The sequence below is a fragment of the Diadema antillarum genome, unplaced genomic scaffold (assembly GCF_040938485.1).
Source record: "Diadema antillarum isolate AM-2024a unplaced genomic scaffold, OU_Dant_1.0 seq00001523_RagTag, whole genome shotgun sequence".
NCBI classification, from domain to species: Eukaryota; Metazoa; Echinodermata; class Echinoidea; order Diadematoida; family Diadematidae; genus Diadema; species Diadema antillarum.
The window spans coordinates 632,921-653,001 of record NW_027272255.1 but is presented as its reverse complement, the minus strand read 5'-3'; the positions used below and the strand labels follow the sequence as shown (position 1 = coordinate 653,001).

At 38.6% G+C, this 20,081-nt stretch overlaps 1 protein-coding gene across 1 annotated transcript in view; it reads right to left on the bottom strand.

Moving 5' to 3' along the window:
• Positions 1-20,081, bottom strand: part of LOC139710345 (WD repeat-containing protein 90-like) — a 65,258-nt gene that overhangs the window by 25,923 nt on the left and 19,254 nt on the right. Inside the window, exons 12-22 of the mRNA XM_071622267.1 lie at positions 19,883-19,940; positions 18,329-18,447; positions 17,575-17,736; positions 14,453-14,574; positions 13,743-13,859; positions 11,817-12,052; positions 6,061-6,200; positions 3,272-3,533; positions 2,141-2,308; positions 1,103-1,231; positions 254-384 (exon numbers count right to left, since the gene is read on the bottom strand). Coding sequence (XP_071478368.1) covers positions 254-384; positions 1,103-1,231; positions 2,141-2,308; positions 3,272-3,533; positions 6,061-6,200; positions 11,817-12,052; positions 13,743-13,859; positions 14,453-14,574; positions 17,575-17,736; positions 18,329-18,447; positions 19,883-19,940 — 1,644 coding nt within the window. The remainder of the gene's footprint in view (positions 1-253; positions 385-1,102; positions 1,232-2,140; positions 2,309-3,271; positions 3,534-6,060; positions 6,201-11,816; positions 12,053-13,742; positions 13,860-14,452; positions 14,575-17,574; positions 17,737-18,328; positions 18,448-19,882; positions 19,941-20,081) is intronic.

Sequence of the window (20,081 nt, the reverse complement as noted above, 5' to 3'; positions counted from 1 at the left end):
CCAGACTGCAAACTATTCCAGTGTTTTATTTGTTTGTAAGTTCTTTTATCTGAGAATATCTACTTGATATGGAAAAAAAAAAGTTTTGTAGAATGCAAAATGACAGCAAGCCACAAATAATAGATACAAGTCTCTGAACAATCACATGAAATAATTCAAACATCTCTAATGCTCCATCTATATATGATAGCATCAACAAAGAAGTGTTATTACTGTCAGACTTCAACAAAGAACTGGATTAAGTCACGCCCACCTGAGGGACGAGGGAACCTGATTGGCTCCAAAGAAATCCCAGATGAAGATGGCGTCGCCGACGGAGATGAGGTTCATTCCATCGGGGGTGAAGAGGACTTGTCTTATCACGTCGGAGTGACCGATAAAAACCTGCATCATGGAATAACGTCAAATCAGTTCTGCATGATCAGTCAAAACTCTGCTTTAAATTTTGTATCAAATTTACAGTATTTCCCTTTTCACAACAGCCATGTATAACAGATGTCATCGGACAAAACAATATCAACATTATAAAAATACACTTTGAAACACAGAAACTAGCTACAAAAGTAAATGCAATAATACTGTATAAGAGCAAATAGAAAACACAAGTCTATTTTCATATAAATGACAGAACCAAGACTTAGGTCCATCATGAATAAGAGTCTGAAATATGACAGAACAAACCAAAATAACAAGCAACAACTTGATTGAAAGAGATGTGGATAGCTGAGGGGAGCTCACAGGAGCTTGGGGATGGTCTGGGCTGGCTGGGTTCAATTCTGAACATGCTTGTAGCTTCTGCAACTTTTATCCTTTCTCAAGCAGCTTTTTTACTCTGCTGAATATACCAACTGAATTACATACCTTTTCAAGGTATTTTCCTTGAAGATCCACACTGTGACAATTGTGGACATATCTACTTTGGTGCTATAACATGAATTGAAACGATGAATAGGAGTTTATATTAAATGAGAAAGCAATCAACAGTCAAAAAGAAATGTCTAAAGAAATGCACAAAGGCAATTAAGAGAAGGTGGACATGACCTGTACCCCTGAACCTGCACAACACTGCCAGCACATACTCTCTACACGACAATTCCGTTACCTGGAAGTTGAGGTCGAGTCTCATGTGGTAGTCCCACACCTTGATAACCCTGTCGCCTGCCGTGGCCATGTGACGGCAGTCTTGACACACGTCCATACCTGTCAGCCCAGATCTGTGAATACTGGACACCTGTTGGAGGAAAACACGCCATATAAACCTGTGTTCTATCACACAGACCCTCTCTCTACTGTATATGCCATATATTTCGCGAGGTTTATATTTTTGCATATGTTGCGAGTCCCATGCTTTTCATGAAGTTAACAGCATGCAAAAATATCAACTCTGATCTCATCATGAACACCATGTGCACGCGCACATGTACTGATATGCAGTACAGGGTCCATGAACAAGGTGCGTGATAATACAGTATAACAGGCCTAAGTCTTGATGCCCTTATACTGTGTGAATTGATGCTCACACTTCTTGATTTCTCCGTCCATTGCTGTATCACAAATTTTATGCATACGGCCCATTATACCTTTATATTTGAGGTGTTAAAGTGATAGTGACTGCTTTCTCACGACACAACTTCCTGGACAATGATACAGGGCTCGAAAAATATCAGCGTATCAATAACAAACTGATGCATAGTAAAAATCATATTGTACCCGTTTCAAATACAAAAATCACGTCTCAGCTAAAATACAGGAAAATTGCTTAGGTCATGTATGCTTGATACAACTTGAGAAAAAAAAAATCACTCCAAAGAGCTAAATCATTTCATTACTTTTGGCAAAGACATATAGACAATTTGAAGATAAAAAACACATTTTCGCTAACATACAGAAAAATTGCATGTGTCATGCATGCTTTATAAAAATTTAAGACAAAAAAACATATTTTTTCACATCAAAAAGCATAATAATTTTCTTATTTTGACACAGACAAAGGGAGCTAGCTGGCAGTTCGGCTGATATGAATGGCAACAGTACAACCTTCTGATTATAAATGTACAGGAAATGAAAATCAACACACGCTGGTCAATACTCCACAAACACACCCTCAAGCCCTGCGTCCTTCCTGCCATCCCCAACCCACCTTATTGATGAGCCTCCCGCTGCCGGCGTCCAGTCGGAGGAGGTTGTTCTGCGACGTGGCCACCAGGAGCTGCCTGGTCTTGGCCGGAGCAAAGTGGACTCGTCTGGCCATGTCCAGGGCGGCGGTCTCTCTGTCCGCTGTGATCGAGGAGATGTCAATCTTCAACACCTGGGAAGCAGTTTGAGGAAAAAAAAAAATGAGTTAACCCATTCCATACTGAATTCTGAAATCCCCATAGACTTAATACACATGCCACCAGGTTCCCATAGGTAACGGGTTAAACTTACCATTCATGACAAACTGGAGCACTTTAAAGCTTCACTCCAGACTCACATTTTTCACCAGGCATTTAATTGCTAACTTTCTTGCAGGAGTCTGCGCCTTTGAATGTTTCTAATAATAGATATATAATGCACTTTACAAATGCTGTGGATCATCATCATCATCATCATCATCATGTCAGTGATGTACAATACAACCTAAAGACTGCACAAGCTGAAATGTTAGCAGTGGTTTAGTTTTCACACATTTAGCTAATCATCTTTGAATCACAAATATATACAAAACATGCGGAAACAACAACGTGTGAAAATATCATTTCTAAACTGGAAATGTCGCTATGGCAAATGGTTTACCTCCGCCATATCACATGGTTCCCCAAATAGGTATTGAGTATGTCTTGACTATGTGAGAAGACACATTCATGTAAATGGCAAAAAATTGAAATAACAAGTTCGTCGCAAGTGTGTTGAGAGCTTACCTTCCTTGCACTAGGTTTTATTTGGATGGATTGCTAAATTGTTAAGAAAGCAAGTACCTGGGAATTCGATCATTTTCACTTGAAATGAAAGCCAGACCTACTGATATATATTTATACTAAAAAATGGAAAACTTTTCTGTAGGCTATGAATGCTTTACTTCCATGCAAAACCATTTTCCAAGCTGCTTGTGCAATTCACCGCCCAATATCAAAAACTGTACAAGAGATTTGCATATAACACCTATTCCATGGTTGTTGCTAGATTGAATAACCATGAGAGCTGCATTTGCAGCGGAACCATGACTGAAATTATGCATAAATCCTGAAAGCGGTGGCTCGCACACTAAATTCTGCAATGAACGAAATCTCACCTCATCCAGTGTCCTCCCATCCGCCACCGTCACCGTGAACTCCGACGGCCCCACGAAGGCCAGCCACCGCCCGTCCGGACTCAGCGAGAGAGCTCTGGGTCCATAGCCGTCGCCCTTGGCGACCGTGCTACCCAGGATCCGCTTTGTGGCATAGCTGTCATCCGACACATCGTAGAGCGCCAAAGTGCCCGAGGAGGAGGCGCTGTACAGATGTCTGTCGTCTGGAGAGTACAGGAGTCCCGTGATTTTGCCTTTGGTGTCGCTGTGGAGGTAAACAAGAGATTCTCATTACATAAAAAATATCACAAATGTCACTCTACACCAGAGGAGATCTTTGCATGATTAATACTTTGCGCTTAAGCGCCTAAAATGTATTTTTCATGTTCTTTAATATTGCTAACTGTCTGCAAATCCTGCAGACTCATAATTGTGAAGCAAGTAACAATTGATTAGCTCATTTTTACCTTTGCACTGGAACAGGCAACTCTCATTATTACAAAGCCCTCAGCACTAGCAGTTTTCTTTCCTTATATCAAAATTTCATTATGGCCAAACGGTGAAGTATATAAAGATCTATATATGATAATCTTAGGACCTGAATTTTTACTTCATTGTATCAAGAATTTTATTATAACCACGTTCCTTGTAATGGGAAGGCACTGTATTACAAAGTGTGAAAAGCATAAAAGTCCCACCGCAGAAAATATTTCACGTTTACAGTATGTAAATCTGCAATGAAACCAATATTTGTTCTTTCGCGAATTCAGAACTAAGTTTAACTTTGCAAGTTACTGCTATGGGCAAACCTCTGCATTTTAATTATGGTTTATCAATTATAACCTCAGGAAGTTAGTGACCATCCCAAGCAAAGAAACTAAAATATTTATCAGATATAAACAATGGTATTCATTCTTAATACAAATGAATTCTTTCATATTGGTTAGTAATTATACTCTCTTTGGAAACATGGAGAAATACCAAGATAAAGACTGTAAATGTACAAAGTTACAGCTATACAGAGTAAACATACTAAATTCCACAGTGTAAAGGATGAAGCAGAAAGGATGAAATTTATCAACAAGGACATACACCACAGGAAATACAGACTTCAAACCAACAGAATACATTAGAATTAAAAGATAAAACAAGGAAAAGTAGCAATTACGCGGTGCGTAAAATATGTCCCCGCCGGAAGTAGCATTTAGTATCAAAATGTACTATATAGGTCAAAAGATCAAGGTCAAAGGTCAAAGAAGTCAAAGGTCAAAATTCTGTGTAGAAGTTTTGAAGCCCTCACCTAGTGCCATCACATAAAGCAAACGGAATCGAAATCCGGTTAGAAATGGCGAAGGAGTAGCATTTTGTAGCCAATGTACAATATAGGTAAAAAATCAAGGTCAAAGGTCAAAGAAGTCAAAGGTCAAAATTCTGTGTAGAAGTTTTGAAGCCCTCGCCTAGTGCCATCACATAAAGCAAACGGAATCGAAATCGGGTTAGAAATGGCGAAGGAGTAGCATTTTGTAGCAAAATGTACAATACAGGTCAAAAAATCAAGGTCAAAGGTCAAAGAAGTCAAAGGTCAAAATTCTGTGTAGAAGTGTTGAAGCCCTCACCTAGTGCCATCACATAAAGCAAACGGAATCGAAATCGGGTTAGAAATGGCGAAGGAGTAGCATTTTGTAGCCAATGTACAATATAGGTAAAAAATCAAGGTCAAAGGTCAAAGAAGTCAAAGGTCAAAATTCTGTGTAGAAGTTTTGAAGCCCTCGCCTAGTGCCATCACATAAAGCAAACGGAATCGAAATCGGGTTAGAAATGGCGAAGGAGTAGCATTTTGTAGCAAAATGTACAATACAGGTCAAAAAATCAAGGTCAAAGGTCAAAGAAGTCAAAGGTCAAAATTCTGTGTAAAAGTGTTGAAGCCCTCACCTAGTGCCATCACATAAAGCAAACGGAATCGAAATCGGGTTAGAAATGGCGAAGGAGTAGCATTTTGTAGCAAAATGTATAATATAGGTCAAAAAATCAAGGTCAAAGGTCAAAGAAGTCAAAGGTCAAAATTCTGTGTAGAAGTTTTGAAGCCCTCACCTAGTGCCATCACATAAAGCAAACGGAATCGAAATCGGGTTAGAAATGGCGAAGGAGTAGCATTTTGTAGCAAAATGTACAATATAGGTCAAAGGTCAAGGTCAAAGGTCACAACTGAAATTCTGTGTAGAAGTTTCAAAGATCCCATGTAGTGCTATCATATAAAGCAAACAGAATCAAAATTGGCTCATAAATGACAGAGAAGTAGCAAATTGAAGATTTTGATCACACACGGACGCACACACGGACGGACACACGGACGGACGGACGGACGGACGGACGGATGACCTTACGGTGATATACTTGTGTGTCTACCCCTTTGTTCTCCCTTTTGTTAAAATAGACACACAAGCAAAAATTTTAGCCACACAAGCCTGACGGAATAAAGGCCATCTATTGTGCACTATTGTTCTCCTAGCCACACAAGCATACTCTCGTTAGGACGGACAGACACACGGACGGACACACGGACACACACACGTACGGAGCCCGTTTCATAGTCCCCTGCTCGAACAATAAACATCTTTGGTATTGATAGAGAAAATGCTCAAGTAGAATAAGATCTACACAGGAGCACATCGAAAGGAAATGCTCTACCATAAAGACCCTTCTCTACCAAAAAACAATCAAACAAACAAACCAAAAAAAAAAAAGAAACAAAAGCAAAAAACAAACAAACAAACAAACAAACAAACCCTTACTTCATCTCGGCTACCAGGCTTGTTGAAGAAACACTGAAGATCCGGACAAAGCCATTATCGAAGCCGCACGCAAAGCAGTACAGAGAGGGGTGGTAGGCCAACACACATGGCAACTCATTGGGGGCATGGAAGTCATACAACTGGAAAGCAGAAACACATAACAGTGAGAAAATCTCACATTTTCTTTCACTAACTGTGGGAATGGGAAACAGAGCTTCGATAGCAATGATAATCATAACACATATCTCTACAGGGTCATGGAATAAGTATGATATGCTTCTACATGCAGAAATAACATTTTCATTTTTGGACAGAGCATCATGACTCACATTCCAGAAGGAGAAACTAATAATATTTGGGCCACAGGTTACACCGAGCTGTAAACCATCAATCTCGGTAACAGTCATCAAAGGCAAATCTTTCAAGTTTGAAGTGGCATATCCTTTTATAGTTATCTTTTGTGTGTGTGTGTGGGGGGGGGGGGGGGATAGGGGAAGAGTGAGGGAAAGGAGCAGGGATGGGGAGAGAAAGGGGCAATCATAGATACAAACAACCCAAACAAACTTTCAAACTCTGACAGTAAGGGAATCAGAATACATCTACAGTCAAACCTGCCTTAGCGGCCACCTCTCTATAGCGGCCACCTGTCTATAGCGGCCACTGAAAAATCCCCCCGAGAGAAAAGCCATGTTAAAGACCCTGTGTATAGCGGCCACCTGTCTAATGCGGCCAGCGGCCACAAATTTTGTTTCCCGCGGTAGATTTTAACCTGTCTATAGCGGCCAAAAACCTGATGGAGCCGTAGCCGAGCTGATAATTCAGGGTGTTTTTCTGCTTTTTAGCCGTGCCAGTCATTTCTGGGCAACATTCAGTGATCGCCACCGTTGCATTCATCACTTATTCAGTCACAATAATGCACTAATTCATGACTGTGCACATGCTACATCTAGTGTACTGTGCAACAATTTCATAAACACCGGCATTGTTCTATGCATGATACACATGTGTGCATACGTACACACATAAATGTACATGTATATGGGTCAGAATTTTGAACGATGTACAATTGAGCCAAAACAAGGCAAATTTTAAAAAGTAGGAAATTCTCCAAATCATTTTCCTTACCTGAAAGAGTACAACTCAAGCTTTAATATGAACCCAATTATACTGGGATTTTCCCAGAGGAACAAGTTTTTATTCACCGAGGAAGTTAACCATGTCCAGAGCAGCGAACGTCCGTGGGGAATAGTACTGCACTTACATTTGAATACCATTTAACATAGTTTGCAACGATCTGATTCAGTTCAAAATCGTAACGAAATATCTTAAGGGACAGGTGAACGTGTTGGGAGAATATCAAGCTTGTACTCTTAACCAGTACGTAATGGTAGACAACTGATGATTCAACCAAACTCGTCATTTCTGTTGAAATATTGCTCTTCCGCTAAACACTTTCTTCACTTTACGCGCATTTTACGGAAACTCAATATTTCGACCTCTTATTTCACTATCCCATACTTTAATCCTCACTCCCAAATAATAACATACCCTTCTATCATGTATCTGATCTAGGCAGTCTCGATAACCCAACAAACATAGCATAGTTTTCATCACGGAGGTTCGCATATAGCTCACGGACGTTCGGAACAAACAAGATATTGAACAATGCAGCTCTCTTGAGTTGGAAACGCATTCTACTCACAACCAACCGCAATTTCATGTCAAGAACAAACTCCTCCGCAATATCCAGAATAGATATTACCAATTCTCAATTATAAAAGCTTGTTTATCTTCTCATACTGAGGATCAAAGAAAACAATTTTTCCATCTCTCGTAAATGAAAGTAGAAACGTACGTGTAATCTCAGTGACGTAGTCCATCCTTGAGAACGAATATATTTATCAAAATTTCGTTATCACGAAGTAAAGATTCAGGTCCTAAATTTGTTATCTTAAGTCTACAATGCAAAATTTGCTTTTAACGAACATGGTCACAGCTAATTATGACATAGAATTAACATAGAAAAACAAAAGAAATGTGCTCCGTTATAGAAATACAAAGTTTAGCTGGAGAGGGCAAACGAATACGTTAGGAAGAAATCCCTCTGCGTTTGCTCCTTGTGTTACACACTGTTACCGAGGAGAATTTGTGTTATTATATTAGTCAGCAATTATATTAGGTTCGATACTGCGAAGTTTCGTCATACCAAGACACAATAAGTCCATATAACTTGGATGGATGTTTGTGATTTCGATATTATACAATACGGTTTGTTATATTAAACATTTTGTTGCGCGTCATTTCGGAGGCTCGTTATTCATGCGGTTTGTCAATCCGAAAATTGATAGAGTTCGTATAATCATGAAGCTTTTTTATTCGGTAAATGATAGGAATCTCGGAAGATTAATCGAAAGGTTTATTAATTGGAACATGAACGATCAGGTTCACTTATCCCAATGTGGAGAAACAAGTTAACAAACAATTCCTCCAAATTTCAAAACCTCATGATAACCGTTTTTACCTAAATGAATGTCAGGCCAATTCCACTTTTAGAAGAACAGACCTAAAAGTAATGAACCTTAATTCTTAATTTTCGGACTTACAAACTTTCGGAATAAGAAAAAACATTTTTGATAAGAAACCTTCTGAATTAACTACGAATTTTTTTTCGGAATAACAAACCTTTGAACATTCGGATTAACGGATCTTTGGAAGAGCAAACGTATCAAAGTGCAAACTTTAACCTATTCTTAATCACTGTTTTTTTTAGCATGTGTTTTCAAACTAAGCACAAAAGCACAAACAAATTTACAATCTCTCTGTCTCTTAAATGTAAAATGAAAAAAACAATCTTAGAAAGAATTAAAAATTAACATTGATTTTCATTGATGGGTATAAAATAACACTATGTCATGATAAGCGGAGGATTTGCGTGTTTTCATCAGACAATAATTGTACACTGCATTATTTTTGTTCGCTTGTGACGGCATTTCGATGAATAAAAAAATAAACAAACGAACAAATACAAAAACTTCTTCAGAGGAATTTGGTAAAATGGGAGTGCACTGGCAATTCTTTTCTCTGTTTGTTGGAGCTTGATCCCTTCTCTGTTACTCAGTCATTTTCATTCAAATGCTTCCACGTCCTTTTGAAACTTTTCCGTTTCTTATTCAACATATGCCCATTACAGACTTCTTCCGTTATTATCCCTCATGTGATTACGTAGCACTTTTCGGATTTGTTTTGGCTTGTTTTGTTTCGTTTTTGTTTTCTGTTTGGTCGCAGCATGTTCAGGCTATTGAGGGAATGAGAGAAAAATCGTCATGAAGAGAAAAATAAGAATGAATTAAGGCATTGAATATCATGACAATTACAGCGAACGTCCGTTATGGAGACCAAAACTGGATGTGTTCTGTTTGAGACGGCAGCTACCATACTCAAAAGATAAACACTTGGAGCACCTGTCACTAAAAAGTTGCACTGATCCTCTTTCTCCTACTATGTAATCCATTGACTTATTCTACAAACGAACATCCGTGACCAAAATGTTTTCCGTTTGTTATTACAGGTAAATTGAGAGCTGAACGTTATGCACTTTTAGGTATGAGAGACTCGGTGATTTGGTGATATTTTCAAGTAACATTAACTTAATGAGCAGTGATATATTTGTAATTATCAGAAATTTCCTTTCTCGGACAGAACGTCCGTGAAAGAAACTTTCAGAACTTGTAACAGTACAAATTGTCTCCAGAACCTCATTAGAAAGAAATTTAAATGCACCGAAATTACAGATTACACAAAATTCCATTTTCCTATAACTTTGTTTTCAGCGTTAAGCTGTTTTTTGTATAAATAGAGGGACAATAATCGTAAAACTGTAGGTAAATTTTCAACTGTTTGTTCATCATGATCACATAACGCCTTAAAAATTCTGAGACTACTGCTCTAAACTCATTGTTTATTTTGTAAAACTTTCCGTGTCGCTATTGGAGCCAAAAGTTTTATAGAATACAGGACATTTTCGGGACAAATTATACCTATCGGTGGGGTTGCATACGTCACGGACGTTCGCTGAAATTGTCACGGACGTTCGTTCTACAACTAGGGTCATGTTCCAGGACGAATAACTAATCGGCAGAGAATACCTAGCATTCCTAACTTTTTCAAAATTTTGAAAAGGTATTGTCGATCCAAATTATAAGAATTTTGACATCCTTACAACATATGTATTGCTCAGAGGGGGAACAGGAGGTGAATTTTCAGAGAAAAAATTAATTATTTGCTTGGTTCTCGGTGAATTGCATGGTCCAAAAACTGCGGACAAACCTCAGTCCGCTCCAAAAATGACATGCAGCTCCTCTGCAAGAGAGCCAAAGGCAAAATGTACCTCCGCCATCAAAGCAAGATGGTGTCCCACTCGAAAACGTTTTAATCATCACGGACGTTCTTTTTTTCTCGGAGGTTCGTCTAAAAATATAATTTCGGTTCCTATTCGACAAAGGATGGACAGAAACTCAAAACAAACATATTATTTTGTGGCTAGATCTTAGTTGATTACGACTCAGAACAATATCGCCAATAACGTTTAATGGGCTGCGATCTTTACTAGAAAATAGCGGAAGCACGTCCGTGACGAAAACTGAGTATAATTTTGTATAAAAGAATGTAACGCCCCATGTACAGCCAGCAGACGTACAATTTTTGCAGGATATGTTTATTAGGTGGAACACCAAATTTTTGTATACATTACAATTGGGACAACAAAGTAGAATTTGTAGCAGCTATAGAAATAAGAGCATCACGGACGTTCGTCTGTTTAGTGCTTTGATATTTCAATTGTTCTCTGTAATTTTATACGTGCTCATAAAGTTCTTATAATTTTGTGATACATACTCATGATATGTCAGATCCAGAACATGGTCAGATTTTAGATGCCACGTACCATAAAAAGGGCACATCATTAGTTTGAAAAACAAAAATTATTGTGAAAATAGCGTTTTTACCGTATTTTTACGCTTTAAGTCCTTGTCAAATGAAAAATATCAGGCAAAAGTCAACCAAACCATACATTTCCTGAAAGGAAATTTACCAATCTTTGAGATGACATGAAAAAATCTGGTTTCTTAGGTCATCCTGGCGTGTTCTAAGGGAAAGAATGTCATAAGGTGCGAAAATTGGCAATTGTACATCGTTCAAAATTCTCACCCATATACAAAGATGATACATGTACATGTAGGCAATGCACACAAAGTTGGATTACCTGTCTATAGCGGCCACCTGTCTATAACGGCCACTTTTTCCGTATCCCTTGAGTGGCCGCTATAGACAGGTTTGACTGTATTTAAAACACTCTTTCTAACATAACTCCAATAGTAAAGATATCTAAATATATATCTATCACAAAACTCCCTTCCAAACACATACATATCTATTTAACACAAGCTTCAGCACTCCAGCAGTAAAGAGAACTAAATATTTATCTATTTAACACACACTTTCAAACATATCTATGTTTCAGACAAGCTTTCAAACTCCAGCAATAATGGAAAATAAACATACATTCATATATTCAAGGCACACTTTTAAACATATATCTATTCAACACACACTTTTAAAAAATATATCGACCTAACACAAGCTTTCATACTCCAGTTGTAAAACCAATCTAAACATATCTATTTAGCATACACTAGGTGCTTGCTCCAATTGTTTTCTCTTTTCCTCCCAGACAAAAGACACATTATCCTTTAGGTTACCTGCTGCAGTGTGTCCAGGTCCCATATCCTGATGGTGTGGTCATTGGACGCCGTCGCCATCTGTCGCCGCAGAGGATCCAGCGCCATGGCAACCACATTGGCCACGTGAGATCGCATCAGCGTGGTGTACTTACGCGTGGAGACGTCCAGCACGCCGACGTTACCAGTGGCAGTCCCGGCGAGCACACGCAGGCCGTCCGGTGAGACAGACACAGCTGTGACGGGACCTTCGTGCTCTGTGAGAGATACAAATGATTGCTGAAATGTTCACAGTGTCTTCCTCACTTTGCTCAAAATGCTGATTTTGCCTTACCACAGAGCCTACTTTAGTCTCATGAATATCCTTTTTCAACTCTCAACAAGAACAAATAGACACAAGCAGCTTATTTCTTTACCACTCCAACTACAGCTGTACTGTATATGCACTGCCATAGATAGCACTACACTCTCGGGCCAGTATTCATAAAGGTTGTTTAAATCATGTCCATGGTTTAGATTTAGTCCATGGACAAAACTTGTGTGAAATAAGGCTTACCCTGCACATGCATGTGTCAGTGGGCATTCATTGATGGATGTCTGATGACATAATGTAAAACATGATATATTTGTGGCATGAATTTTTCGCGAATTGGGGCTGATGGCCTTTTTTGCTGCATGAAACTTTCGCGAACTGCCACTGGCATTCAAAGCATATAGTGTAGACAAGAAGTTTTGCGTGCATTTTAATATAGCGAATCTTGGCGCTCGCGAAATTTGCGAAATTAAAATGCACGCGAACATTCCTCGTTTAACAGTATTCACAAAGGTGGTTTAAGTCATACGCATGGACTAAAATACATGTGAAAAAGACGTACCTTACACACACGTGTATCAACATGCCGTTATTATACTAATGATGCACAGGATAGAGTGTGTTAGTGAAGGTGCGGCGCGCTCGAGAGTATTGACAATGGTGCGACATGCACGAGGCGCAGCCGAGTGCATGTTTGCAACCGTTGTCAATACTCGAGAGTGAGCCGCACCTTCACTAACGCCACGAAATAATCCTGTGCATCATTTGTTTTATAAAATGGGTCGAAAACTAACAGCATTATTCACGTACCTTTGTGGGTCAATACCAGTCAGCTACATGTAGCACTCGCTCAAAAGTCAAGATGTCCGAAGATGTTCGTCCCAACCATTCACGCACGTCGCACTCGGAAATCCCGCACATAAGTACTGTACGTACGTATAAGAGTATACGTACGCCACATACTGTTATGCACAAGAAAGGCCGCTGGCTGTTGTGGCAGCCCGCGGCCCGAACTAGAAGTTGTTTACAGGATTGACAGAGCGTATAGTAGCGCGTGACGCACTTGTAACAACTGATTGAGTGCGCACTGCTAGTGTAAAACATTGTGACGTACGTCAGGCCAGGGAGGTGGAAGAGAGACTCTTCTTAGTGCATACCTGAAGAAAATAATGCACGCACACGTGACTCATTTCAGCGCTTCCAATTGGCTACATTCTTGAACCCATTTTATAACACTGGATGTCTGTTGGCTTATGTGATCTGTCACACACAATCACGCAAAAGAAATATGCATAAATTCATGGACTAAATTTACACCACCACCTTCCTGAATATGGGCCGCTGTGTCTATCTATGTACATATGAAGAGTGGTTAATGTAGTTTGTGGTGTAATGTATCATAGAGTCTGGAGCAAACTACTGAATGTATTCATAAAGGTAACAGTGAGTATAGTCTCGGTGTATGCTTTGGTGTATGTTTCAACTACTTCAATATGCATCACATCCGTGTATCTCAACACCTTTCCAATACACACTATCACAACCTTATACTGTACCTCTGTGAAGAGTCAGTGTATGGGAGAGGTGTATTACACCTACTCTCTCATACATAATTATTTTCACTGATCGCCTACCTGCTTCCATGAAGACACTGGAGAAATCCAGCGGCCAGAGCCTCAGGAATCCGTCATCCGAACCGGTCACGCACAGTGCACTGTTGACACACATGGCATTGATGGCTATACCAGTGCCTATTGACAGGGAGACGGAAAACATTTCAGATATAATGACTGAACTAGACCTGACTGACATACATTTTTTATTTCATTCAGCTGATAATCCCCCATACACAATAGTACACTGTGGAATACACACGTTCGAGCTGTAAACGGAACTGACATTCACTGCGTTTTGCCCACAATGAAATAAAAACAAGTGAAGAAGTACTTATCAGAAGTACTCTGCTTGATTTAATAAAGCTGAATCCCACAAGAGTTCCTGAATTAAAATATCGCTCGGTTTAATTCGATCCTAAACTTTGACTACAACTTTTTTCTCCCGTAGCTTATTTGGGCAACTAAAATTTGTGAATTTTAAATTTTCGTGGCCTAAAAGAGAAATGTGGAGACCCCAAATAATAGGAAATACAAAATGAATTTTAGATGGCTGATCGCGCCACTGAATGATAACATTTTTGGAAGTATAATGGTGACTCGACATCGGTTTTTAGTGGCCCCAGGCAACTCCGCTACAGCTAATGTCGAGCCCTGCAACTAGTGCAGCTGAATATGGGCTATCCAGCCATCTTGTTAGATTGGAAATGAAAACGGACAAACAAACGAACCTGTGCGGAATGTCGCCCTCTCCTTGACATGCTTGCCGACAGGCAGAAGCCTCCTAATGTGGGTCACAGTCACTCGGGCGTAGTCGATCTCAAAGATGTGACCCGACCTCGTGCACGCATAGCTTTCAGAGGAAAGAAGGCGCAGAACATGATCCATAACGAAGAACATACAGCTATCATCACAATACGTTATGCTTTCTGCTGCGTCTAATCAGTAATCTTGAATCAGTTATTCAGAACACAAGTCATTTGGGAATGGCTACAGCTTGCATATCAATATTTAAGGGCTCACCTGATTCTGTGAGGCAGTTGACACAAAAAAAGTCATTGCTGAAAACATGTATCTATTTGTGAACGGATTAGTATAATCATGTAACAATGATGGCAGTCATTAAGCTATGATCATCTATGATCATCTCGGTCTCTCCTGCAGACATTGTTTGTTATGAATATGAGTCAGAACATTGAATATTCTAAAATGCTGCCATTATAATTCTAAAACCTATATGTTTTTTTTTTTGTCTTCTTTTTTTTCACAAGCAATATTGTTTTGGTAATGACTTGAAGTTATATACACACATGTGTTTTCTATGGTATATATGTGACAGTGCACCTCAAAACGAACATAAAGTCGCACATAATAATTTTGCGTGAGGACTGAAAATAAGTGAAATGGGTCAACCTAGCCGAACCTGACTTTTTCATATTTTCTGAAAGAGCGGGTCTTCTTTTACATTATGCTAAAATTTGCCATCATAAAACGGGCAGGAAAGTGTGTTTTTTTAGCAGTTTATCTCGAACATTTTTGGTAGAATAGTGTGATTAGGTGTATCTTTAGAATCCCTTTTTCATTTCTGAAAAACCTTGTCCACACTCTTCACTTTCAACTCTAATAACTTTTGACAGGATAGTGCTACTGCTTTGAAAGTTGGCATTAATTATGGACAGAACATGTTAATGAGGCATGCTTAATTTCAGTTTAATCTGATAATCCCTTCATTGTTGTTACTCTGGTGGTTTACTTCCTGTTTTTTGTCCCATTCATCGCACAGCCAGCACGGTGTGGTAAAGATTAAGCGCTTGAATAGACACTGTACTTCAGAGCCTCTTTTCTCAGTTCACACTTTTCCTGTGTTTGTGCTTTCTTTCCAATATTTGAATAGGTTAGGAGAGTCCATTTGATTTGAGTCATACATCATTTTAAAGCTTAAAGTCTGCTCTTTCAGAATATGGCCTTAACTAAAAAGTCATGTCTGGCGACTTTTTGTTTGTTTTGAGGTGCAGGGTCACATATGTACAAGTTTGTAGGAATGCAGACCCACCTTTGGTAGTTGTCGGAGAGTATGTGCTGTGGTGACAGGTTTTGTTTTGTTTTGTTTGTTTGTTTGTTTTCTTTTCTTTTCTTTTCTTTTCTTTTCTCTTCTTTTCTCTCTTTTTTTTCCTTTCTCTGTTTTGAAGGTCATTCAAATTGCCAGTGGATGAGATAGGTTTTCTGTTTAACTGTTGCACAATGTGTTGCCATGGTAACAGTACATTTTGAATGAAAAATCATGTTAAAAAATATGGATTTGGAGTATTTGGTTTGAAATTTGGCATATGTAATCCTTATATGATTTAGATGTTTAAATTTTTGTTATGTTAAGTAGTTGAAAAGTGCGTTGCCATGTTAACAACATCATTTGAATGAAAATTATAGAATACTGTTTTTTTTTAGTTTTTTAGTATTTGATTTGAAATTTGTGATATGATATGATCTATGATATCATAGTTGTGTAGATTTTTGTTTCATGTTATACATTGTGTTACCATGGCAACAGCGTTTTCACTGACAAACAGAGAAATTACTGATATATTTATTTTTCTCAGATTTTGGGCATTAGACAAGAGATATGATATACAGCTGTATATGTGAATGCCAGTGGGCATTGTATTCGTATTCTTATTCTATGTTGAGTAACATATTATTATGTTCATAAGTTTGTTATTAGTAAGAATATAATAAGATGGTTGCTGGTTGGGTTCATTTCTTCCCGCTTTGGGTGGGGGTATTTATCACTCTCAGTGAAAGTCTTAATTCTTAATGAAATTTATGGTTAATTGTTTGGTTATGATAGTTACGTAGGCCCATCACCATGTTATTATTGCTTGTTTGACTAGTAAGCGTGTAATTGTCAGTGTATAGTTATTGTGTGACTGTATGTAGGGGACTCAGTGGAAGAATTGTACCTGTCCACATACAGTGTGTTGTATTTGATGTATATGTCTCTGTCTTGTCAACTGTAATGTTTGTTTGTGCAGGGCCCCCAGTAAGAACAGTACTTGCCTACTGATGGGGCTACCCTGTTGAAAAAAGACTGAATAAATAAAATAAATAAATAAAAATAAAACCAATTCTATATCTGCATCACAATATTTGATGCCAGTGAAAAAGCTTTTAATGCACACAGCATGCAAAAACTTTATCTATATCTGTTATTTGACAAATCACCTTCACTTTTAAACATCTAACATGGTGCCAAAACCCATGCTATACATGTACAGTTCGACCTCGATTATCCGGCCATGTCGGGACTGGCGCTCATCCGGATAAGCGAATTGGCCGGATATGGGAGACACAATGTTAATGTAGCTGCCGTCCAAGCTGACCGATCGCGATATGGCCTCGACGGCGCCGTGATTTACTGACAAGTTTTCCATCCATGTTCTTATGGTTAATTTATAGACCATGACTTACTTTTACGATGATAATGTGCTGTGAATTTATGTTAGTTCTGTCGGGAATTATTGTAGGTAAATCGTGTGAGTTTTGTAGAAATTTTAATTGAGTTTAAAGTCACTGTTTTCTCTCAATTTATGACAAAAAAGAAAAGTCCTTCACTGTGTGAACACGTCCGGATAATAGAGATTTCCGGATAAAAGGAGGCCGGATAATCGAGGTCGAACTGTATGTCTTATTTTTGAAGAGTCATCAGCAGAACAATAACAAAACTCAGACCCAATATCACCTTAACTTATATTAACAGATGATATATAAATTGTATTTCACACAGGTACGCTAGTCTCCGTACCAGATTCATCTAACTCAATCATCTAAAAGAATGTTGCTATGGATCTTTGCTTACGCAATCTTGTCTGCCGGCTCCATGCCGGGAGAAGTCGGAACCTCGAAGCTGACGTCGGTGAACTCCGCCACAGAAGTCTGTCCGAGGTTGACTGGTGCTGACCGCAGGGTGCCGTTGCGCACCCGCCACACCCGTACATTGTCCCTCCCGCAGGACAGCATTCTTAACACCAAGAGAAAGTGTGTGAAACAAAGCAATATAAAGAGTCTGTTCTAGCATTAAATCCATTCTCTAGCCGCTCTAGCAGAAGAAGTATTATCTACTATTGAGACATACAGATGCTCACTAAAGAAAGAATATTTTATTACATACAGAAGGCACGGAACTACACTCTAGTGTCTTGCTCACGTCATCACGCTGCTCTTTTGCAGTCCAATCATATGGACGTTCATTTTGTTGCATTCTTTGATTTATGAATATGCATTTTCCCACTTCTTAATTTGTCATTCTTTGCAATTGGAAATTTCATGAAAGAATTCAGTTTATATTAGCTTCTGAGAATCAGCACCTTACTTTACGAGCACTGCTTCAATGGAAATTCCTATATTTTGACATGAATATTATGTTGTATGTGACAATTTGCAGATTCAATTTTTGATATGTTTATACTTTACTTGTAAAATGTAGAAAACAAGTATGAAACAATGAAAATGAACAAAGAAAACTAAACTATAAGTGTATAAGCATAGATATTCACTCACTGTTGTACACATAATTAAGATAAGGGCGGTTGGCAACGTTTCTTTCAACTAACTTTGTCTCATCGAACGGAGCCACTCTCATCCGTGTGATGTCCACGTCTGTGTGCGCCTTGGAAACGAGGGGTACATCGCCACGCCTACCAACGCGGGATGTATTCCAAACAACCACCATCTAACAAGAAGAATTTTTTGGATACATCATACAAATACTGCCTCCAAAGATTGAACCATGGGGACAGTAGGCACAAGATCACTATGGTGATGTGCTTGACTATATACGCTATGTGTAGAAGCAAATTTGGAAGAACTGATATTTATTCTTCAAATCTTGTTTGAGCCTCTGCTGTGATTCTTTGTAAGCACTGAAAATCTTAACAAGTCTAATGATTTGGTGCTTAACCCTAACTTACCGGGGGCGGGGGCATAATGGCCATAATGCCCCCCCCCCCCCATCGACGAATTCCGCGACCATTCCGCCGCGCAAATTTTTTTGACCGCGCCGCTCGCTGACTTTTTATTTTCAAGTCTCGCGCAACTTTTGAGACCAAATTTGTCGCGCCCAGGCATACCGTTCCGAAGCCACGCCCCTTCAAAAAATTTTTGTCAACCCCAAAATTGCTCAAAAACGTGATTTTGTGTACAAAGTCAATACAAATTGTGTTCTTTCAATTAATTCATATAAGGATTAATATTATTAATTTTAACTGCTGAAATAAATTTATTTTAGTATAATTATGCTTCTAAAGATGTGAATGACAAATTCTGCTGAAAAAAGCAACAAAAACAAAAGTTCGAAAAAACAGAGAAATACATAAAAAAATGATAAAACAATAAAAAACATCAGAAATTAATTTTGATACTGAATTTTTTTTTTATGCACAAATGTTCGGAATGTCACTAGGAATATTTACACAAAAATCAGCATTCCATAAGCTTTTATAAGCCAATTACAGACGAAAATGAGGTTTTTTGCATATATTTGCATAATTAATTATTTTAAAATAGAAAATGCACAATTTTTGAAAATTTAACTGAACAGTCTTGTAGATTACATCCGGCTTTATGTTCATGCAAAATTTTGCTGCGATCGCGCGATCAACGGCCGAGATCTGAAGGGGGGCCATAATGCCCCCCCCCCCCCCCAAGGAATTCAAGCTTGCTAAATAGCCCAGGTAAGTTAGGGTTAAGGCATCCAAGAGCTAGTACTTGGTTGGTTTGAAATTTACCTCCTGAACAAGGGCGCAAAGTAATCTTGCACAAAACAACTCCTTATCTTGTCAGATTTATTTTTGTAGCTACTTTAAGGACACAACAGCTGCTACCGGTAATCTCAAACCTAGTGGTATCCTACTGTGTTTGTAATTTCTTGTATCCGTACACATTAAATGTGTGCTTAGATATATGAAGACCAAATTTGTATGTTTAATGACGAGTGATTCCTTATACAAATCTGATTGCGTAAGAAAACTTTTACTGAATAAATAAGACAAAAAAAATGGAAAATACTTTTGCACATCAAAAGAGATGGCATAGCACAGACACAAAATCTATGGCAATTACCAACAAAGGAAGGCTGGAATTTCTACTTACATCAAGAAATCACTTACATTTTTACCATGTCCGTCTTTCCCCACTCCACACAGCATTGTGGCGTTGCGAGAAAAACTAGAACATAGGATGAAAGAATTTGAAATACAATCACTATGAAATAACTATTAAGTCCATGCCACTATGTCTGTCATGTAAAGTTTAGAATAATCTACTTTGCTTCAGAAACTTTGTGTTTTCAAAGGTGTGAACCAAGGC